Source organism: Acanthochromis polyacanthus, chromosome 11 (assembly GCF_021347895.1).
Source record: "Acanthochromis polyacanthus isolate Apoly-LR-REF ecotype Palm Island chromosome 11, KAUST_Apoly_ChrSc, whole genome shotgun sequence".
Taxonomy (NCBI): domain Eukaryota; kingdom Metazoa; phylum Chordata; class Actinopteri; family Pomacentridae; genus Acanthochromis; species Acanthochromis polyacanthus.
This window is the reverse complement of record NC_067123.1, coordinates 27,400,343-27,424,411: the sequence shown is the minus strand read 5'-3', so window position 1 is coordinate 27,424,411 and position 24,069 is coordinate 27,400,343. Positions and strand designations below refer to the sequence as shown.

General features: G+C 43.1%; 2 protein-coding genes across 6 annotated transcripts; both read right to left on the bottom strand.

The window, feature by feature from the left end:
* Positions 1–328: 328 nt before the first annotated feature.
* hoxa3a (homeobox A3a) lies at positions 329–23,753 on the bottom strand. 5 transcript variants are annotated; one of them, XM_022194127.2, is made up of 5 exons: positions 23,660–23,753; positions 17,962–18,089; positions 8,129–8,189; positions 3,814–4,393; positions 332–1,352 (listed from the first exon to the last, which is right to left on the bottom strand). In XM_022194127.2, exons 4-5 carry the CDS (start codon positions 4,274–4,276, stop codon positions 565–567), a joined length of 1,251 nt encoding a protein of 416 aa, XP_022049819.1. In that variant the 5' UTR covers positions 4,277–4,393; positions 8,129–8,189; positions 17,962–18,089; positions 23,660–23,753; the 3' UTR covers positions 332–564. The 5 variants fall into 5 exon arrangements, with proteins under 5 accessions (XP_051811120.1, XP_022049812.1, XP_022049829.1 ...); XM_051955160.1 differs by lacking the exons at positions 17,962–18,089; positions 23,660–23,753 and adding an exon at positions 12,716–12,795 and having other exon boundaries at positions 329–1,352; XM_022194120.2 differs by lacking the exons at positions 17,962–18,089; positions 23,660–23,753 and adding an exon at positions 9,538–10,291 and having other exon boundaries at positions 329–1,352.
* On the bottom strand, positions 14,499–16,781 carry hoxa4a (homeobox A4a). Its single transcript, XM_022194178.2, has 2 exons — positions 16,157–16,781; positions 14,499–15,626 (listed from the first exon to the last, which is right to left on the bottom strand). Exons 1-2 carry the CDS (start codon positions 16,572–16,574, stop codon positions 15,292–15,294), a joined length of 753 nt encoding a protein of 250 aa, XP_022049870.1. The 5' UTR covers positions 16,575–16,781; the 3' UTR covers positions 14,499–15,291.
* Positions 23,754–24,069: the final 316 nt, after the last annotated feature.

The following is a 24,069-nucleotide window of genomic DNA, read 5'->3' as shown; positions in this document are numbered from 1 at the left end:
AAGCAAAAATAAAAATCAAAGGGAGGTTGCATGTAAGCTCATGACCCCTAGCTTTTCTTTGCCATTTAAAAAAAAATGTATTTCCCTCACAATCCCAACTCGTGGCTCTTGAGGATCCTTACACAAGTGCAACAAAATGCAAAAAACAAAAAACAAAACACAATTCTTCAACTGCGGATAAATAAAAGACGGACAAATTCACATTTAAAAAATGAATAACGTGTTCATAATACCCTGTTTGAGTTTCGATTTTAAAACAAGATTTAAAAATTAAAAAAAAGATTAAATAGGCCTATGCATATACTGTGCTCCCCCCATCCCCCCCCCCCCTAGACGTCCTACAGCCCAGATAAAGGTCTTTGTGAGACAATGACACGAGCAAATAGAGAAAAATTCAAGCAAGTCGTGATTATTTATCCTAACGCTACTTCACACACCAAAACTATAGGAAACATAAACAAAAGCAGAGAGAAGGTGGAAGCCGTGAGGAGGCGCGGAAACAAAGCACTAATATGTCTGGAGGTGGATAAGACAATGGGCGGAGTGATCCAGGCAGCGCCACTGCTACAGATGCGTCAGTTTGGGCGCTTCCTGGATTCTTCCCTGAGAGTAGTGCGACGTTAGGTCTGTGTACGTCGGTGTCGGATCACACACTCCGTGATGCTGACTGTTGCCCATTGTGATTGCTCCATTGTACTCCATGTTTGCGGACGGCGGGTGCGGGAGATGGGTCAGACCGAAAACAGAGGCCCCGGAATTGGGCATTGAGTCGATGTAACCTCCGCCGACATAAACGGGGCTGCCCTGCATGTGCGTCCCGTAGTTGCCATTTCCTTGAAGGGGATGCGCGTCATACTCGGGCGTGGCCGAGTCGGTCCCGGGATACCTCTTCTGGGAGGGCGGGCAGTTGTTGAGGGAGTTGTTTAAAGGAGGGGGATATGACGTTGGCATACCGTATGCGTTTTGATGAGGTTTATTGTAAGAAGTGGGCGAATGGGATTCATATGGTACACTGTTTACGAGAGAATGCATAGAGTTGAGATATCCGCCTCCCCCGCCACCGGAGGTCGGGCCCACGGGACTCCGCGGGGACTGTCCGCCGGGAGAAGGCATCATCCCGACACCTTTCTGATCCTTCTTGTATTTCATCCTGCGGTTCTGGAACCAGATTTTGATCTGTCTCTCCGTGAGGTTGAGCAGGTTGGCCATCTCCACCCTCCGGGGTCTGCAGAGGTACCGGTTAAAGTGGAACTCCTTCTCCAGCTCCACAAGCTGGGCGCTGGTGTAAGCTGTCCGGGCCCTCTTTGATGCTGCTGACCCCGGAGGACTCTTGTCTCCGGGGCAACTCTCCACTGTCAGGGAGAAGGAGAGCAGGATGTCAATCAGTAATCCATTACAGACACACACAGGGAGAGGTACAGAGGCAGAGACAGGAGAGTGAAAGTAAAAACGTGTGACGACAGCTCACACACAGCTGATAGTGAAACTCTCCACGATCAGGTGGGGTGGTGATCAAACCGTTTACTAGATGAATATGCCCATTTAAACACAGGGTTTTAATCATCGCCTCTTCCTCCTCCCTCTTAGCACGTGTTACAAACATCCCAACATTTTGATAAATCTGCTCCCTCCCGTGCAGCGCAGGGGTTATCATCAGGGCTCCATAAGACAATTAACAATCAATGAGTGTTGCCTGCGCACGCCATAGTAACTGCAGAACAAGAAATGTAAGTGCAGAGTAGGTCAGTGTCTGATATGAAACCAGGTAACCTCAGGTTTCCAGCTAAATATTCTGACCCTCTTCTCCCCCGTAGTCACACAGTGGCACACGCATAATGCAAACACAAGCATTATGTATTCCTCCGGGTGTATAAAACAGCTCGCCTTGCCCTTACTGATAAGCTTAAGAGGTTGGAGCCTGGCTGCAGAACAGCAAGGTGTTGGTCTACTTACCGTTGTGGCAGGCGGCCAACACTTAATAAATTTCACTACCTGTCGCCCTAACCTGGAGTAAAAGGAATGCAACATGACATCACCTGACCCATTATGTTTTTGCGCAGATGAAAGAGAAGCTATCACGTCGATCAGCCTGGTTTTACGTAGGGCAATCATGTGAGAACGCAATTATTATTATTAGCTAGCTTGATACATAAAAGACACGAGTTGAAAACCTGCTTGCATGCAGCGTGCGTACGTGCGTAAAACGTGCGTAAAAGACGCTTGAAAAATGCTAGCACCTCCACGCATTATTCAAAGCAATTACAACACCTTCTCAAGCACAAGACACACTGAAACCACACTGCTTTGCATTTTACTCTCACTGCAAACGACCGACAAGATAGATAGACAATTACCAATAGATTGCAACATAAGAAGCCAAGTAAAGATGAGGAATGTTTCCACTGGTGCTATGTAAACATTCCAAAACAAGAATGAGCCACAAAATTTAGCTCTGATCAAAGCATTTAGTTGAATAGAAAAGTCCATTAAAAGGTTTTCTATAAATGTTAGTTCTTTAATTGGATGTTGCCATTAAACTACCAACATATTTCACAATAAAGGCTGTTGTACTGCTTTGCATATTTGGAATTTACTCCAGATGACGACCTAACTTTAGTATAAAACTACCCACCAAAATGCAAAAATATAAATATCACGCAAAGAGAACCGCTCTGAACCTTTACTTTGTTTCTATGTGGGGGTAAAACCCCAACCCTGGACCTGAATCACCCTGTTGTTCTTGAATAAAACAGTAAAATCTGGTTTGCATATATGCAGAAAGTGTTCTAAAATGGTTTTCCATATTTGAGAAAAGAAAAACCTCTTCTTAACATGAACTAAAATTTAAATATGTAACATTTACTTGCATTTTTTTAAGTATTCCAATAATCTAGTTCGAAAATATCCCACTTAATTTACTAAAAAATCCTGCTTGTGTGGGTTTATCTGCTTAAAACGTGTCTAAAGGGCACCCCTTTGACAAGTTGTTTAAACTCACCTTACAAACATTAAGGCACACAACTTTGCATGTTAATTTCTTACTGTGGAATATAACCGGAACCCCAACGGAAATATTGCCCACCTAATTTAGGTCATGGGAAGATGAGCATTTCTAAATTTTGGTGAGCTTTCAGTAAATACCCCCTGTCCGGCCCCCCTCCCCAGTTTTCCTCTAATCAAAACAGCAAGACAAACTGGAACAACTGTTGTGTGTGTTTGTTTGTTGTCTCTCCGGGAACATTATGTGATCAGTGGAGATGTGTTTACAGTAGGGACAGGTCAGCTGCAGGGCACAGGGACGACAAATGGTGGGATCCACTTCTAATGTGGCTCTTAAATCTTCTACAATCCACTACTTCTTGTCCGGTATGTAAGGTTTTAAGGAATTAACAAGACAATGTGATTTAATCCATACAGGATGTGGATTCAGTGAATGCACTTGTTTATTTACTGTTTTAAAGGAGTTGTTGATTACATTGTTGTATTTTTTGGTTTGAATTCCTGAATAATTTTAGGAAACCATGCAGGTATCATGCAGTATTATCTATACCACAAACCACTGTCTTCAAATGGAGTAAAATGAACACCTCTTTGACACCAGCCTAGAAAACTGACCTTTAACAACCTTCCCAGGAAAAATATTGTCCTGCTATGGTTTGCCTGCCCCTTCCTCTTAACCTTTTACCTGTCCGCCCCACCCACCCACACCCCATGTTTACTGTATCCTCCCTGAGCAAAACTCATGTAACTTGCTGGTCAGAGGCGATCAAGTTGTGTGTGTGTCAGCAGCAGCAGTGTTTAGGCTGTTTGTACCTGAACTGGAGCTACTGGTGGGCTTCTGCTTGGTGTTCTGACGGGATTCCTTCATCCAGGGGAAGATCTGTTTGCTGCGAGCATTGGAGGTCGGCGAGCCGTTCTTGGCGCTGGGTTGGCTGGACCCGTTGCTCGTGTTTTGGCTGATAGCACCGGGGGACTGTGAGGGAGGGGGTGGGCCTGACACCGGCACCTGCGGTTGATTGCTTTCGGGATGAACCTTGGACTGCGCCGCCTGAATGGCTGTGGTCCTGTCGCAGCTCTCCGCCATCTCCCCCGGCTTCTGCAGAGCCACGGAGCCGTCAGGAGACTGCAGGGAGCAGGCAGGTCGATGGTACTCACTTTCCACATGAGAGGCCCGGGGATATTGGACCTGATTGGCATCATAACTGAAGCCATTTGCGCTTTGATATGGGTAGCCACTGTAAATTGCGGAGCTGTCGTAGTAGGTTGCCTTTTGCATCTCGCCGTTTCCCAATATTTATTTCAGAAACTGACAGGGTCTTGACACCCTTGTAGAATAACATTGGCACCCCGTGGTCACGTGACGCCCCTCCGCCAATGGCCTCCTTGGGTGAACCTAGGGTTACAAGAAGCACTGTGAGGAGAAGAAATGGTGGCGATCCATCTTACTTTTCAATACAGACCTGACACTGGAGACTATGGAGGCAAGATAGGGCCAACAATTCTGTAGACTATTACCGTTTACCTTATGGCTTACACAGGGCACAAAGGCACGTACTAACCTTGTATTACCATCTGTGCCAAACAACATGAAGTTAAAAAAAAAAGCTTTTTCAAAAGCGTTTCAAACTGTCAAATCATTTTGAAACCTAACAAGGAACTGCGTGACATTTTAAATCAGTGAGCTGATTTACAATGAAACCAAATATAGTTACAGTGTGCAACTTATGGAGAAAATGCTGTAGGCAAAGATTCGCGCTGTGGAAATTGCCTGTTAGTGGGTTACCACATAGGAAAATAATATTTCTGTTACAATGTTATTCTACCAACAGGGCTGTCAACAGTATATTTGATTTCCTGAGTAGCAGGTGAAAAACATTCCATGTGGCCCTCAACTTTTAGCCCTTTTGCTTTTCTTATTTTTCGCTTGTTAGAAAATAAATCTCATTCATTAACAGGATAAAATTCACTGCGCTTCCCCGGCCACCTGGCGCAAAGTATAAACAACCGCATTCTCTCTCTGTCTTTCTTTTTTTCTCTTTCTTCCTTTCTTTCCTTGCACGCTGCAAGATAAATGGAAGGGCCCCGAGGAAACCTGAAAAACCGGGCGGGCATCCGTGCATCTCCATGACCATGGTGTGAACCTTTCCTCGCAGGCCCATAATAATGGCTGCTGTCGGTGCTGTCTGCACGGCGGCCCATCGCGGTGATATATGGGGGTCAGTGGGCCGGGACTGGCTGCTCGGAATGAGCGGTCCGGTGAGCGCCCAAGCCCGGTACTCAAGCGGACAGAAACCCGCGGATGGCGCAGCTTGAGCCTGCTGCTAAAGCGCCATAATTCATGCAGGTAACCAGGGGGATTACTGGGGAACTATAAACCATAGGAGACACACATCCACAGGTCAATTTAAGGAAATATTTTACAATATGGCATAACTAATGAAACAGAGGCTCATTGGATTCCCTGTGTTTAAAAAACAGCAAAACGCAATGCAAACTATCACTGCCAGTAATAATAGTAATAATAAGAATAGCAATATTAGCGATGTATATAATAATTTTATTTAAATGCCATAACTTTCAATGCAAGTAAAAATTCCCCATTTATGTGCAATCTGCATTTGAAGTCATGCATCATTTATTTTGTTAGCACTATAAATTGAATCATTGTCTATTGGTCAAATCAAGGCAGCAGCTAATTTTAACACTGAATAAAAATGAAATAAACACAATCAAAATATTGCATGCAACCCCATTAATACTGAAATGTTTGAAATTAAAGGCCCTCCTGTCTAAATGTGACCCCAAACATAACACTGTTTCTACTGCAAGCTGCAACAAAAAACATCTTGTTTATTTATACTCCATAGATACAGTCCAGAAGCAGGTTTTTCATTAACCGAGCAACTGTGCGTTTGTGCAGCCGTGCATAACAGGAAGGAAAATCAGTAGAAAATGAACTCCGAGACTGTCCTAAAGGCAGCTAAACCGCAGCCTGAAAGAAGGTGTCTTCGATGTATGTGCACCCGTGATGACCTGGAGAAGATACCAGAGAGCTTTGTGGTGTGTATCTCCAGGCGAGCCACTGCGATAGTCATAAATGCAGAGAAGGAGAGACAAAAGACAGACTGGAGCTCTGTGCGTATAGCCCTCTGCTCCACGCTAGAGAAATCTGGGCTGCCTGAATGTGTGTGAACTCTTCCTGAACCGAGATCTAAGTCATACGGTGATAAATCACCGCGCGACACACAAACTCCGCCATTTACAACCGAGGGAGCCTATTTCTGGCCTGCTTACCTTATCCTCTTACGACGAATGCAGAGCACCAAGCAATATTTTCTCATTCAGCGACGAAATCGATCAAAGCAGTAATCCAGAGAAAAAGTTTAAAGGCAGGGCTGACTGGGTGAAGCAGCAGCAGGAGACTGCGCCCTGCCATACACCAGGCATTAGCAGCCACAACAAAAAGGGAAGAGCCGAGAGAAGCCCCTTTCCTTTTTTCCTTTTCCTTTTCTTCTACTCGACGTGGATGGGTAAGCCGAGATTACGAAAGCAGGCGTGAGCAGTCGGGTCAGCGAGATAAGAGTTATCTGGCCCCAAGATTGAATTTATCGTCATGCTATAGAGCAATGGCCAGGGCTTCATAGCAATATTAAACTCAGCCAAGGCTATGCTGGACTATGTGATCCTTCGCTAGTACCATGCAGTCACCAGTGAACTGCCCCGAACCAGAGCGTCACCATAGACAAGAAAAATTATGCAAATGAAGTAGCGCCTTGGAAAGCCAGTTCAAATCAAGTGGTTGCCTGTCCTCCTCCCCCAACCAAATGAGGTAGTGCGTCTAGAAAAAAATAATAATAACAACACAACGCTACAAATGGCAGAGTCTGTCCCTAAAGTGTTTTAAATCTTTTTGTTATTATTTACTCTGCGTCCTGTAGTGGAATTATGAGCCCAGTGGATGAGCGGTTGGGAGAGACACGGCGAATACAAAGGAATAATCAGGCGCTGACCATGCTGCATTTCCATTTCCATGGGACATAAAGGGCTTCTATGCGCGGCTTAATCATTAACCCGCATTTTTGCATATGATTCAGAGTTTCTGGCACAAGGACGCAAGATTCGTTCTCATTTCTTCGCCAGATATTTCCCTGCAAGGCTTCTGGCATGAAGAATACAAAAAATATCCATATCTTTTAGGATTAGAAACCACAACCCGCTGATCAAAGCTGCGTTCGATATATTTATATATCAAGGAAGAATCCCTCCAGGATCAGGGAGTGAAAAATGGGCAGAAGTTTCATCACCAAAAGGCAAATCGGAGGACATGCAGCGAGGAACAGGGGAAGAGAGCCGGCAGCAGGGGGAATCCCTCTGCATGGTAATGCTGTCTTTAGCAGCCAAAAAGAAAGACTGAGGGGAAAAAATAGATTTATGTTCCTCTCAGCTTCCCCAGGCCGTAAACACGTCCAGAGATGCAGCTTCTCTGCTGGTTTCAGGCTCTGGGACAAAATTCAAATGACAATTAAAAAGGTAAAACACACGGACGGCGTGGGAGGCTGAGTGGGACCAAAAAATTCACACGTGAGGATGTTTTTTAAGCTAACTCTGCTTTTTTCTTTCACGACCCAAAGTACCCACATTGTTTAATTATTTACTTCTTTGTGCTCTGCTAAAATGCTGATTCGTCTCTCTCTTTAATTTGGCCCTGAGGGTTAAAAGTCACTGCATACTGCCGTAAGACGCAGAACAACGTGGGAGAATAAAAACTGAAACGTTGATAAAGGGGAAAAAACATTTTTTGAAACTTCAGTGCAGCAAACTATAGCAGCTACAAGCAGATGGCTTTCACAGAAAGTAGTTTTTGAAATGAGTAAGGCACCGCTCCAAGTGCTGCGATTCCCCTCGTCACTTTTATAGTGACAAATTACACCACAAAGACAAGTGGAAGAGAAGGAATTATTGCTCTCGGGCTGCTCGTATTGCTGCTACAAGGAAATGTACAAGCCACGGGCTGCTTCTCTATTCCTGCCTGTGCTTTGGTGGGCGTGTGTGGTACTTATTAGAAATTGAATAAGGATATCACCATCAAGCATTCATAACACAAATCAATAAAGATATATGGACTTACCGAAAGCAGTTCAAGGTGTCTCGGAGACCGTACGCTGGCCTGAATTTACTGGAATGGATTTCTGCAACGAGGAGGGGAATAAGTATTTTCAATTTCTCGGAGGATAATGCAGCATTTGAACATGTTATGTAAATTTTATTTGCGTGGATTTTATTTTTACTCCTGATTTCAACACATAGGGTCAAATTTAAATATACAGCTTGCTAGTTTCTATCAGTTAAGGCCCGTGTTTTAAATGCGCAAAAGACATGTCTAACAAATAAATATATCTTATAAAATTCTATGTAAGCATCTTGAGGATAATTTTTAGCTGTAAAGTTTAGATTAATATAAAGCCAATGAGATATTAGAGAATGAATATGTTCACAGCTTCAATGAACCAGGAAATCTCATTTTCTTTAAGCATTTTAGCAAAAATATTAACCAAAATATTAAAGGAAAAACAAGACTAGCAAAATAAACACACATACATAATAAATAGAATGCATAAAAACGCTATAATGCAGATTCTTAGTAGACAAAAGCAGCTTTGCAATCAAATATTGCTGAGTATCAACATAATACCACTAATAACATAGAAGTGGCCTATGCAAATGGCGTGTTTGTTGTTTCCCTGCTGGCCTGCGAGCATTTTCTCCACAAACGGATCGAATAGTCATTAGCTCTCGCACACCATCTTCCCCAAGTCCCCGCGCCCATAAATCAAGCAGCAGCGCCGTGACCTCAGCGCGGCCGCACGGTCCTGGATGGCACTCCGTCTTCCATTATATCCTCGTTTCCCTGGCTGAGCGACACAACCCCACCGCTTTCCCCTACTTTTTATGGAGCTCATCTCGATGTATCATTTACGCACCGACAAAAATAAATATAAGTATTAAAAAAAAACACACACGTAAAGACACGAGATGTTTTGTTTAATAGGACAGGTTGCACCTTGGAGCCCCGTGCGCTCTGTTTGGGTTTTTTCTTCCAAGCCGGTATTTAAATGACTGCTTTATTTACAAACGGCAACGCTGGCCTATTTATCCAAATGGCACGTTGTTAAAGATGTAATTCAAAAAGAAATATTTCACTTTCTTCTCCTCTATTCTAAGTTTCCACTGAAATTAATGAGGGATTTATTGCAATGTTAGTCTAGGAAGCAGTAAATGGAACAATGCCTCAGTGTTAATGGCTCAGGCAAATTCTGAAATAGCTACCTTTATACAACGTGTGTAAATCATTTAGGTGTGTTTATGTTTCGCTTGAATAGCTATGATGAATCCTAGATATTAACAGATGTGCTGAATATCGATAGCTTCTTGATATGTGTCTATTTTCTCGCCCTGCGAAAACCCTGGACCAGTTTTACTGACCTCTGCCTCGCGCAGCAATAACTCACGACAGTAATGAACAATCGGAGGAAATACCTCAAAATAAAATCCATCCTCCCAAAGCTCGGGCTCTGACTCTGTCCGCGTGGAAAAACATATCCGTCCGTGACAGCAGAATACATCCACAAACCCGGGGTCCTCTCTCTGTCAGTCTACTTTCTTTTTCTCCCCTCGATAAACAAAACTACAAAGCCAGGACTCCCCTCACGGAAAGTGGGGGTAACCCGCATATAATCTGCATCATATGGCCAGACCGGGGCTCCGGTTTTCTTCCCAGTGCCATAACACCGCGCAGTATTATGCGCCCCGCTCACGTGACGCAACGTCAACTTAAATCCCTTTTATTTGAGCCCGTGAATCATTAATGGAGGCAGTCATTGCCCCTGAGGAGAAACGGATCAGTTTGGAGGGAGAAAAAAGAGGGGTATGTGACACTGCAATGTATCTGGCAGAGCAGCGAGCCTCTCACAGAGAAGCAGCTTTTTCCACGTGTCGCCCATTCAGAGGGAAAAGGCTGCTCTGTCAGTTTTAAAGTGCCATATATTTGGTGCCTGTTAGCGGCTCAAAGAGCTAATCCGGCCGTATTATGCTGAGTTTCAAGTGCGGACGCAGCCCAGAGCCGCGCTGCAGCCAGAATGTTTGCACTGCAGCGTGATAATTCGCACTATGTGAGATGGAGAAAGCTTTTGCGCACAAAACACCATTTAAGGGCTGCTTAATGATTACTCATCACTCCAGCTTCTCCTGCTCTCTCTACGACACAGCCAGGGCTGCACAGAAAACCCAACTCAACATCGCCCCCCGTCCTCATTGTCAGACTCCTGCTTTAGCACCACTTAGTCAGCCTCTGGTCCTCCATCACCAAAGTCCGTATGCTGGCGGGTAAATTAAAAACAAAACCTTACACGTTTACCTGTCCTACACAAGGAGGCTGTGCGTCCTGGTGGTCGTGAGGGGAGGCTGTCAGTCAGCAGTGAGCGGAAAGTGGAAGCGAGGTGACCAAAGTAAGACTGCTCGACCCCGCTGATCACTACATGGACCCCCATTAGACCTACATGCACTTATGCGTTTCCTATGAGCAGCTGAGTGACGCCAAATATTACAGGCTGGCGAACAGAAATGGAGTTTTTTTTAGCTTTAAGAGTGTCAAATCCGTCTAAATACAAACAAATGACTGTCTAAAGAGTGTGCCCCACGCGCCATGGAAGAATATTTGGCTTCTGACTCTGCAGGTTTTGCCAAGAAAGTCGTAGCCCGGAAGAGCTTCTCGCTTCTCGGCACCGTTTGGCGCTTGTTTTCCGTCAACACCGAGCAGCGGGCGTGGAAAAATCCCACCACAGCTATTTATCATTCGGGGCGGACAGAGACAGCATCCCACTCCCACATGAGCCTTTGTCTTCTCAAACTACAACTTGAGTGCTAAACTTTTAAAGACAGAAGCAAGACTCAGAGCAGCTCTTGTTAATTCACATTCAATAAATCTAACCGGGGAGATGAGAGGAAGAGTAATGAGGGTTAAACATGAGCGTTTTTGGAGCTTTTAGACGCGTGTTTGTGAAAAGAAAACTACTTCTGTTTTGTTCAGTGTTTGTGTCTGCAATCTGTTATTTTTCTTCTTCTGCAGACGCGGAGCTGTCAGCAGGATTATATGGCTCGACATGGCCGCGCACTGGAAGATAATCCCCACGCTGCCTTTCGCCACCGCACCTGAACTTTTCCCTGACCCGGGCAGAGGCATGGAGAGTTGAGTGGGAAGTTATTTGAGATTAAAAACAAGGAGAAGATGGAAACCCTCAGCTGGTTGCCCGCTTTATTTGTCCACACTTTTTTGATGCATTATTTTCTTGTCCATTTAACAAAAGCTGATTGATTCTGTTTAAAAATCTCCACTGCTTGTGCGTAAAACTAATGTTTCAGAGGTGTTTACGCACATCAGAGCTCCTTATCACTGTCAGCGGAGAGGAGTTAGAGGCAAAGACCTCTGGATGTTGGCCAGACAGCGGTCCATATCTTCCCACAATGTTGACACTGGGAGCTCTTAACAGCCAGGCTTGGGTTACCCATACTCTCAGCCGAAGATAACTCTTTCTGCGAGGTTTACACCATCCAATATCAAGGCTAATGCGAAATTCAACGCCTTAAGCTGAGTGGAGACCGTCTCTGTAGGCCTAATGAACCCAGAGCGACACTGTGACGGACAGTGGAATTGTTTGTTTGAAGGTGGTTGTAATAAAGCTATTTTAATTTTCATCTTGAAACTGTGTGTTTATTGCGGCCGGAAATACATCAGTTTAGGTTTTTGTGCAATAAATGGTAAATCATGTCAAAATATATTTTTTAAATGCTTTAATTTTTTGAGGTAAGCGCAAAACAGGGCACTGCTGCTGATAATAATAATAAAATAATAAGAATAAATTCTATAAAGTCTTTAAGGACTTTTTTCACGTTTAACTGTGCGTAAATTGACCATTATTATCCCTCTTATTCTAAGTTGAAGCAACAGTTACATTGTTACTGCTGTTAAAATACATTTTCTACCACTTTTCCACTAACATTTTAACGCAAATACATCGAGTCGAGCTTTTAAATCATCAACTTTTAATGACAGAATTCATGGGAACACCTAATTATTGTTTTTATGGGTGTAGAAATGCACTTGTTTAGAGATAGACCTTTTTCCAAATTAATGCAGACTGTTCAGTCTTATATGGTTTTGTTTTACACCCACTGTGCAGCTACACTTACAGCACATTTTGCCTCTGCAGTCAACTCCGTATTATTTCATTGGAAAACATTTTGGTGAACGATTTAATCTAATTAGTCCTAAATGGTAGCGTGCAGAGAGGGAGTCACCGTCGTTACTCTTGTCTAGGAAAGTTAGACCTGTAGTCTTGAATTAGTTTTAGAGAGATCCTATAGAATACATTAATTTAATTCTTAGTGTTTTAGTACAAAATACATAGATTTATATTAGGCAGTAACTTTATTTTTAAACCAACTTAAATGCTTCAAAACCAGAGAGACTTTTTTCCAAGGAGTTCTATAATAAGAAAATTGCGATATTGATACAACAAGACAGCAATGTACAGATTAAAAAGCACAGATCAGATTAGAAAATCCAAGAATATAGATTAGAATACCATAAACTAACTTTACTACAAGGTTATTTTGTCCATTTTTAAAGCTTAAACAAAAATCATTCAAATCTACTCACAGGTCATGACGGTCTGTTTCCAGCGGACAGAGTTTTGTCAGAGGAGAGGAGATCTGACTCGCACGCTGCAGAGGATCACTTCAAATGAAAATAAGTTAGATTTTCAGATCTATTTCTGACCCCGGGGCATTCATTATTCAACAAGTCACGTGAATGGGCGAATTAAAATTTCAGCACATTGGAAGCGACCTCTATTCCGAATCAAATGACTTGATATCTATAATTTAACTATAGTTGGACTTATTGGAGTCTGCGCAAAATCGGTGCCAATCAGCCTCAGTGCCATCTTCTGCACAGCTTCCATGTCCTGAGGAAACTGCTGCACAGTGCTGGAGATGTTAGGCATTTCTGCAGCGAATGTATTCATTTTTTTAAAATTATTTTTTCTCATGCAAACTAAAGTATTTAGTAACATGCGAGAAAACTACAGCAAAGTTGGAAAGCTTCCTCTGAAATATACATAAATTCTACTTCACGCGTGTCTGTCACTGTCGATTTTACTTTGGGATGTTTTATGAACGCCAGTTAATTCACTATTAAGTGCGCTGCAATCCCATCCATTAGGCAAATATTGACAGAATCATTGAACTACAACCATCAGTACAAACATATATAGAAAACTGCACTAAATAACAGGTTTATTATGAGCACGATTCTGCTCATTTCTGCCCTCTCCACGCGGCCTGACACGAGTGTTTCTTGTAATGATTTGCAGGAGAGCTGTCTCTTAGAATAATTTTGGGAGAATTCATGGCTCACATTCACACTTAAACACCGTTTTTGTTTCCGCGCCGTCTCTGGGTAAATCTTAAATGGGAAGAAAAAGCTCGCGGAGGTCTCAGCGCTGATGTATGATCCGAACACTGTGTGTGTCGAAAGGTCAGGGGTCAGAAGAAGTGCTGCGAGCCGGTGATTGGCCAGAGCCGGCCGTGTCCTCGAGTTGAACTCTCTATTGTTTGGATGTAGCAGGTAGTGACCAACACTCACACTCTGGTGCACTGAGCTTGGCTGAGATCTCCCCGTAATGGCAAGTGAGAACAATATGTGTGGCCGGATACATTTAACAATTTGGGTTTGGTCTTATTCCCGTGTCAGTAAAACCTGCAAAGCTTTGGAGCCAACAGCTGATACCTGCCTCATATATGTCTGCCACATCTCGTCTTAATCCACGAAAATGCGCATGACATTCATGCACATTTTACGCATTAGAAATAGTTGAGCAATGAAAGATGGAACAGACTCAGGCATACCTACACGCTTTTGTCAACGTGCGTACTTGGTAATGCATTTCTTAGAACAGACTTAACTCTGAACAGATTACACATTCATAACGTGGGCATGTTTTTCCGTCTGTATAAATCTGATTTTAGGCGGAGAGTGCAAGATTGCGAGCTGATTACCAAGTTAAGCCTCTGTGTAAATACCATAAAACGAGCAAATAGATTTTTATTCTATTCAGGTAAATATAAAAAATGTGAAACAGATACAGCCACAATGTTTTCACCGCGTGGCACAGTAAACTGTTCAACACTCCAACGCACTATTACTTTTTACGCACGCATCTCCAAACACTGGATGAGTGTCGAAGTTCTAAAAGAAAATATTTTTCAAAATCCACAAGCTGTTTAAGTGTTTCTGTATGAAATTATAATATCTAAAATTAGATTTCAATAGAAAAATGATTCTCCTAAATAGTTGTTAATAGAATCGGCTTCAAAAATACATGTTGCACTAAAGAGAAATCGATACTTGCGGTGACAAAACATCCGAAGCCATGTCAGCCTTATAAGTGAAGTACATATTTATTTCACAAGGACAAGTTTATCCTACACTAGCCTACATCACAACGGTCATTACTGAGACAACACATACAAATATTCACAGTTTAGAACACAGCACAACATAGGACGCACTAGCACAAATAAAACTAGACCGTACAACACCAACGAACAGAATCTTACTCGACGAAACGCTTTCCTTATTGTGCCTTCGTTATGATTTGTCTATGTACATTAGAAGTGAAAGTCACCTGGACTACATTCAACAGTGAACCAACCCACTCAAACACACAAACTATACTGCTACTCTGATGCCATATCTCTAACAGCCGTCTGGTTTACTAGCAGGCATCTATAGAGTCTCGCTAAATATCTTTCAAGTATATTAGAACTTTCCATGAGCAATAATAGAAAAAAAACAATAATCAAAGAGAACATAGAAAAAAATGAGTTCAAACTTACTTTCACCTCACTCAATTTTAACTGAAATGATACATTTTGCTCCAAGTCCTACGTTTGAATGTGCGTTATCCTTCTTTCATAATAATAAACAAATATATAAACACTTCAGTTGCCACCGTGGCAATTAAAGTTGAATTTCAAGCTTATATGAAGAGGGCGACCGGAGAGGGAAAGGGCACAAAGGACGTGACAGGGGCCCAATGGCAGTGGCAAGGTGAAAGCGATAACACCATGTGTGTAAAATACTGAGAATCGGTCCATCAAATTCCACTTGTGTTATTCGCCATCTCAGTCTGGATTGGGTTTTTTGGGGGGTGGAAGGGGTTCGTTCATGCACTATAGACCTGCAGTGCACGGCGTGGGGACGAGCTGCTGGCCTGTTTTGATCTGCTGCTGCTGCTGCTGGGCCCCCGAGGCTGAGGACGAGGCCGAGCTGGAGGAGCGGATCTTGGTGTTGGGCAGCTTGTGCTCCTTTTTCCACTTCATCCTCCGGTTCTGAAACCAGATCTTGACTTGGCGCTCGGACAGACACATGGTGTGCGCAATCTCCACCCGCCTGCGCCGAGTCAGGTACCGGTTGAAGTGGAACTCCTTCTCCAGCTCCAGAGCCTGCTGGCGGGTGTAGGCAGTGCGGGACCTCTTGGGCACTCCTCCATTGTAACTGGCATTGACTGGGAGAAAAAAAAAGCCATACACAGGCAAGCAAGCAGGTGTTACAAGCAGGTTGATAGCGTTTTTTCTCAAACCCTTAGTTCCGCCACTGGACACATTACCAGGGTGGAAAATCAGAAAGGAATTCTGGGTTTGGTGGGGGGAAAATTGCTGCCGCTTTGTTTGCTTTACTCTGTCTTGTTTCAGTTACGGACATGACCTTAATGTGGAGATGCCGAGTGTTCAAGCACTCGCATCCAGGGACAGATCAAGCCTAGAAATAATTAACAAAACAGCGGGGTTGAATATTACAGTTTGGCTCGGCTCCAGTGGTGGAGGTAGTTTGGGTTAAAAAGCAACAAAGGCACATGGCCCCGACAGATGAACACAGGCAATAAAATTTACGAGGGTCCTTAATTACCGACCCTGCTGCTCGATAGTCGTAAATTGCTGTTGTAAGGGCTGCTACTAGTGCTGCCTCAATAGGCTTGCGTGTGTTCCAGCGGTTGTTTCTCAGTGGTTCTGCTGTTTTACCGTGACGATAACTCACCGGTGTTAACGTGGACCTTTTTCATCCAGGGATAGACCACCGGCTCCTTGCCCTTCGCTACGCCGGGATAAACCTCACCGGCGAGGCTGCAGTCTTTGCTGGCATTTGCCCCTGCGCCACCGTCTGGGGCCGCGGTGAGGCGAGGACCGTGGCTTTGTGGAACCGGCTGCGGCTGTGCGTGGTGCCCGTCGCCGAAATCGTCGAGTCCGGTGGCGGGGACGTTACCGTAATCGTATCCCGATTCCGTGTAGTTTGACCTCGGATAGGATGGCTCGTCGTGATGGGGGAAGCCCGTATCTTTTGGCCGCTCGTAGTAATCTCCAGGGTTGGGGATGTATCCGCTCTGCTGATATTCGTCGCATGGAGGAAAGGAAGGCTCGATATAGTTGGAGTTTATCAAGTAGGAACTCATGGTCATTAATTTGTGAAGTGCAACAATACTAATTTTTATCGCGCTGTCGTTTTTCTGATCTCCACAAAACCCTCCTACTCCCTGTCAAATGTACAAAGTTGCCTGGTCACGTGTGAGGAGCCACCAATCACCGCGTGTCCTGTGGGCATCATGTAAACAGGAACCAATGGAAAGCATGGCACTGGTACCACCGACGCTGCTCGGACTGGCTTACGTTGGTGTTTTCCTTATTAAATCACAGTATATAAAGCAAAACCAATCAACTAACTTGTTTACTGCCAAAGTTATGTGGGTGAGGCTCTCCTGCAAGAGAAACAGTCCTCCCTCCTCTGAAACACAGATAAAAATCCACAGCCTGAGAAAATGCAGGCTGTCCACAAACAAAATACTGAGAATCATAAATGCTGCTTGCTGGACTTCAAATCTGTTGCATTCTATTAAAAAAAGGCAGACATGGCAACAACAAAAACAAACAACACATATTGCAGTGTTACATATTTGCCTATTCAAATGATCGAAAATAGAATCAGTGCACCAGCCTCCTGAGGAGCCGCTTCTCTGCGGACATCCACGCCTGCATATGAAGCCTGAGTGTGTATAAACCCTGAATGATAAACGCACATGAACTGCAGAAAGCACACATCCTTTGGTTACACAAACGTGCCTCTTTTTTTTAGCTTATTTCACTGCCACAAATATAAAACAACGCCTATTTTTCCGTGGCCTGCCAGGACATAGCAACGATTTGAAGCAGTTTTTGCTCTCTGTTTGCCCACATTAAACCTCTTTAGTGCTGTCAGCGTGCACTGCGTGTGTTAACAGCTCTCTGGTGTTACCTGGTACTGAAAAGCTCGGTCAAACACTGGACGAATACTTTACAAAGACACCTGTCTTGCTTTGCAGCCAGATGCCAAAACAAAGCGTGGGATTTTCAACCAGCACAAACATTTACAGTAAGAACTGTCAGCCTGAATGAGTTTATACAGCAGGAATGAGCTCAGATCTAAGACACAAACAGTTTTTGTAACTTTGGAAAAATCCGGAAATGTGTAAAAACCTATGTCACAAACGATTTGCCCATATTTAAATAAAGATTTACAATACTGGTTAGGCTCTTCTGTGCTGCAATACCACATAGTTGCAACAATGAAAACATGATTTGGAAAGAGGAGGTACTAAAGGTATAATAATAATAATAATAATAATAATAATAATAATAATAATAATAATAATAATAATAATCGTGGAATTATTCTAGGGAAATTACACAAATTCAGGATCAGCCTTTGGAATTTTTTCATAGATTTAAATATATTGCAAAAAATAAAAATAAAAAGCCTATATGTTTGGTAACTGCATGTTTATAAGGTAAAGAGAATAAAAAGAGTCTGACCGTCATCAGCCGTCACGTCCTGCTCCTGTTTCCCCTCCATGTCCGAGGTGCCACACTGTATCTGTGTCCCTTCAGGATGCAGCAGCTCCTCACAAAGCTCATCCACACTGTCCACGTCAACAAGGCCTCTGCATGGAGAAACAAGAGGCCAAACTTCGGAAATATTGAAAGCTTTCTTTTCTCTCCTTTTTTCCCCCTTCCCTGGTCCCCCCTCTCTATTCTATTCGCTCCCCCTAAACAGAGATAACTTCTGCCTGACCCCAAAGTGACACCGTTTCCATTTTGTTTCTGATTAATCTTGCCCATTGACAGTCTTTGTTAAACAACAAGGCGTGCCCTTTTTTTCCAAAGAGGCGACATTTTCATATCTGTTAGACGCAGTGACCTGGGGTTCACCCCGGACTTGGACTTCAGTTTTTGCGGGCTCTGTTCAGCTCTGGGGAGATTTTGAGAGGGGGGTAGCAGCACTTAGCGCGGGTCAGCACCCCTGGAAGGTCCCCAAAGGATTTTTTAAAAATGTGCAAAGAGACCTACAACTAGTTAAGGAGCCCACACGTCGAACTACAGCCATGAGATAAAAATGTGCACGTGTGGAGAAGAGGGACCCTAAACCTGCAAAGATCCCCTGCAGATGAGCTGCTTCCTTAATGAAATAGATTTTTCACTCTGCTTATCTCCATCAGTGCACTTGGACATTTTGGATATGACGACTGAAAGCACTCAGGCCTGAGTTTGTGCTCTTCAAACAGTTGCCTTTCTTCTCTTATTAGCGCACTCGAGCTGCTACCTTGTGTACCTTACAGGCTTTTTCTGCACCTAACTCACTGTACGTGGCAGCTGATGTACTTTGCGCCAAAGACCCACTGTATCCTTATGGCCAAGAGACCACCTGAGAGGCAATATGTCAACATAATGTCAGCGGGTAAGACGACTTCACATGATATCTAAATTTACAGTCTACTGCCATTCTATTATATATAGGTGCTGTATAAATATGGGCCAGGTCAGCTCGGCTATTATCCACTTACTGCAAGTTACCCACGTGTGAATGACGGCGGCTGTTTTACGCACCATTCTACTTGTTGCTATGGACTACATTATTATGTATTTCTTGACATTAAGCTGTGAATAACTTTATTAAAAAGCATTTCAAAGGCTCCAGAGTCTGATTCAGTGAGATAAAAGAAGTATTTAGTTATCTAGTGCAGGCCTGTAAGATTCTGCTGAATGCTAAAGCTCATGGAACTATCAATGCCATGCTAAAATACAGCAAAAATAATAATCATCCAGCTGACCAGTGGGCTAGAATGCAGCCTTCCGTAACTACTGGAAGCCAGCTCACACTTTCCAAACAATTTTACGCAAAATGCAAAACCCGTTCTCCCCCTGACGCGCACAGAAACCGTTACAGGCTTGTGTTAGGGTTTTATTTTCGTGCAAAATAAGCTAACAGCCCATGGCGGGGTGTTCGCTTTCAGAGCATATACTGTGAAGTGAAGGTCTATTTAACCAGAATACATCATGCTGACAGTTTACTGTAAATTTAGATTATCAGAGAAGTGCTGTGACGATGGTGACAGATTGCAGATGGCGCTCACAAGGTCTCCTGTCTATATGGAGCCCTGAATAAAAAATTCTCTCTGCATTCAAGATGTGCCAAGGATCCGGACTAAAGAAACACATTTCATGCCTTTATGGAAATATTTTGGTAAAGGTAAACACTGATAATAAAGTATTTTTTCCCCTATTTTACATCGTGTCATGTGTGCTTATTCTTCACGCCCTTTGGTTATTATAACAAGAATGAAATTAATTAGTTTTCTAAAATGCTTAAAATGGTCTTTATCCTTTCTCCATAGCTGTTGATTTTATTTACACTTATATTATAGGGATTTTTAAGCTTTGAAGGGGAATAAAGGGTGAACAAAAGCAGCTATCTTTTGGAAAGCGTGGACATATTCCTTATTCCTCTACATGAAGGGGCAACTGTAATTACTGCAACACTGAGCGAGAATTTTAGGTTTCAGGCAGCAGCTCTTCAGCTAATGTCCTGAAAACCTGAAAAACATAAGGTCTATGAGTCCAATTGTCCAAAAGCTGCTCAAACTATGAGTGACACGTTTTAAAATACAATTTTTAAAAGTTAAATTAGCTACATTGGGCATTTCAGGGCGAGAATCATCAACCAGACAAGTAGTCCGTAAATATCTGCATTCACAGAACTGAAAACATCTGAAATATTGTTTGTTCTTTAAAAAATAAAACGCTTGAAATGTGTATGTATGACATGTTGCATTGTGTTTTTAGTGTGAACGAATTAGCTGTCTGTTCTTCATTAACGACCTCTTACATTCCAATGCAACCTCACAGAATAAATCTAGGAAACAGCGTATCATGTGGATTTTTTTTAAAGCATGTTTGGACATTTGGATACTTTCATTGTGCGCAAAAGCGCCGAAACTTCTACAGATTTTCACTTATAATGTGTTCAGTTTCTGTACATTAGTATATTCGTAAATGTGTTAAAGTTACACAATTAAATCAGCATCTATTTTGAACATTTGTGAAATAAAAGATCTTATTTTCAACTACTTTCATGCTAACATGAGGTCAAAAAGTTTCTGAAATCGAAAATGGTGAAGTATTCAGATTTTACAGCTTCATTTCAAAGACTATAGCTGCCATAATTAAATTTTTAAGTGAAATAAAAAGATTTTGCTTTTATGTTTTGAACAAAAAATAGTTGCGATGACGTGGGTTGTGTTGCCGGTTGTATGCAAGAAGTTTTACAAATTAGCAGTAGCCAGTTTCTGTTTTACGCAAACTATCGACGAAATAATTTATTTTTGGTGTCATTTTTTTTCATCTGAGGTCTTCTTCTATTCACATCAAATCCTATTGTGCTTTTATACACCTTCAACCAAAGGTTCACTATTTTAACATACTTTAATAATTGTATTATTTTTCTAAAGCGGTTAAATAGGCCACATGAAAAAGAAAACTACAATGCGCAATATATATATATTTAAAAGCGCTCCTTTATGAGTCTTAAAAAAACATCTGTGCTATTTCTGTTTTTTAAAAAGGATTCTATTCATCTGATCAGGAAGAGAGGGGCTAAATGTTTTTTAAGGGATCCGGGGGCGCATTTCGGGGGGCTGTGGGCCTTCCCATTACCCTGTGACCGGGTCGAGAGTATCAATCCTCAAAATGCAAATTTTGCCCTCGTCCCTAAACATATCAAATGCAATTTATTCAAAGGAAATTCACCAATCAACCGCCCTAATAAAACGCCAGCCACTCAATCTTGTTGCTGGGGACGGGTGGGGGGTCCCCTCCCCCGGTCCCAAACGCGAGGTCACTGCGCTTCCAGGGTTCACCTGGAGTGCACCGTGCAACATATGTAATGCAAAGCTATTCTGTCTTTTGTGTGGAGAGTCAAGATCGCTATTATAAGGCTGGCATCAAGCTCCGAGTGAACAGATGACAGAGACTTGTTCAGCGCGTAAACTTTTGACCCCAATTTTTCCTCCTCTTCTGCTGCTATCTCGCCCTCATCAGCCGCAGCCCACTGAGATATCTGGGCCCCCTTGGAACCAAAAGTCACTTTTAACAATGTGCGCATCCCTTTGCCACCACAATGATCATTTTCACAAATTTCATAAGCAGATAAGACGCCGGCACAAGACCCAAAACGCAATTGTATCCTTTGTGATGCTTTCAACGTCAGAGTGGGGGAGATAAATCCAACACTCAAGACTAATATGGCCGTAAAATATGCAAATCGTTCATTAGCGTTAGTGGAACCAAAGCAGCCAAAAGTCTTTGTTGGTGGCAACGCTTTTAAGTTTTACTCCCCCGTCTCCCTTCACACAGTGTTTCCCCTCCAGTGCAGGATATTACCACAGGCTCTCCGTCCTTTGGTAACTTCATTTATACGCATTATGCTTATAGGCAACGCCAAGCAAACGTGTCATTAACGGGAAGGCGCGCGTGTGTGGATGTGCGTGCGCGCTGCCGTGGATGTGTGAGTGGTTTTCCTTCTCCTATACAGCAGGGTGACAGTGAACTTGGCCTAAAGCGAGCTCTGCTGGTGGCTCTGAGAGGATGCAGATTTATCTTGGTGCTGTGGCTGACCTCCAGATGAACCTACTGCGCTCCCCTCTCTCTCTCTGCCTGGCAGTACGCCGCACATGGGGCCCTGTCGAAATTTCTCCTTTTGAATTATTGGCAAAGGGTTTAATTTCCAAATAGCCGTGCTCTCAGTCTGTCCTGTTGTGTTTTCAGTGTGTCCAAAATAAAGCTGCAGAGTATAAATCCGTATTTTTGTCAAGCTGGTGAGCAGTTTCCATAACAATAATCTAAATTCGTTTAGCAATAAGGTCCCAACAACTGCAATGCTGCGAAAAACAGAAATATTCTTGGATCCCTATGTGATAAGAAGAAGAATAAATAAAACAAACCTGGAAAAAAAAATCACCTAATTTGTGGAGAATTTATTCCTCGAGCTGCCAAAATTTAAATTCCACCCCAGCATTTATTGAAAAGCATTTAAAATCTTTTGGCAATGCAGGTATTTGCTTGCGTGCAGAGAGGTTTAGAAATAACCTGCGAAGATTTTAGACACAATGATGAAGGCCTCTGCGCCAAAAAATAAGTTATTGTGTCTGGCGGATAGTGTAACCTTTCCAAATGCTCGCAGGCGACAATTTTAGAAAAGTTCAATTGTCATTCGCAAAGTTTTGGACTGTCAAACTCACACGAGACTCAAAAAGTCAGATCATTTTTTTGGATGCTTTCGTGCGTATTTGGTATTAAGAAAGCGCGAATCCAGGCACACATTCATGAATTGGGTAAAAGCAACAAAAAGGAAATTTTATAAATAACATCAGGATAGTTTGTCTACAAAAATATCACATTTTCACGCCATATATTTTGAAATCAGAGTCCACTGCTGACCAGTGTCGCCCTGGTCGGACAAGAGGTCACCCCCAAAGCGAGAGTGACTTTAAAGAGGTCATCTGAACTTTTCAACCCCAAACAACAAAACGACTCGGTTGACACAAAACGGAATTCCTTTTAAATGTCTCCCTGCTGCTGTTTCTTCCCTTGTTGTGTTTACTTGTCACTGTTTACAGCCTGCCCTAAAGCCATACATGGTGCCAACATGTGGAGCGCACGCAGGGCTCAGCTCAGCAGAGCAACAACTGCAACTTTTTTTTCAGGGATCTTCCAAAAGTCATCAACACGCACAGAATCGAATCAAACGGGACTAGCTGCAAATCTGTAGGCCCGCATTAGCGCGTAACTTTATCAAGGACATCTACACACTCCACGAGCCTCTTGGAAACTTTCTGGCTCGCACGGTCTGTGAATTCTCCAATGCAATAAAACGACAACAACTCGAAGTTTGTGGGGGTGGAAATGGACACAGAGATAATTATCCAACATGTAAAAATGGATTATGAGTTACACCACAGATGGAGGGAAACAAGTTACACGGGGAAGGAAGCAATTAAATAGCCATGAGCCGGACCCAACCCTGCGCAACATCTGCCGAGACCAGTATTCAGCACTCCACAACTGACAAATTAGTGTAATGGACTAATAGGGACGGATAGAGGGAGCGAATACAATAATATGGCTGTTTAACACAGGCTGGCTATTCTCAGGCAACGGCTAGTCTGGAGAAACTTACCCAGAGACGCGGTCCTCATCCTAGAGAGCGTCCGGTCCACACTGAGGCAGACTGAGCAACAGAGATGGTCTGTACCGGTCAAGTAACACTTACAGCCTGCAAAGAGAGAGTCAGACGAAGCCTCGCCGTCAGTGCGATTATATGTTATGTGCAATATACTGTCAACTCCCCAAAACCATAAAACTTACTTTAATGGCCACCACGTGACCGTTTATGGCCAGTGAGCCTATCTGGCCGCTCTTCGGATGATTTTTACGATCTAATTCATAGACAAAACCCCCATTCATTTAGCACCCAAATGTCAGAGAGCCAGAATCGGCCCTAATAAAGTTTACAGCTTGAAAAGTCGAGCCAATTCCCCGGGAATAGCTCAGGAGCCCCGTGCGCAAAGGGGACGCCCGGCCCCTGAA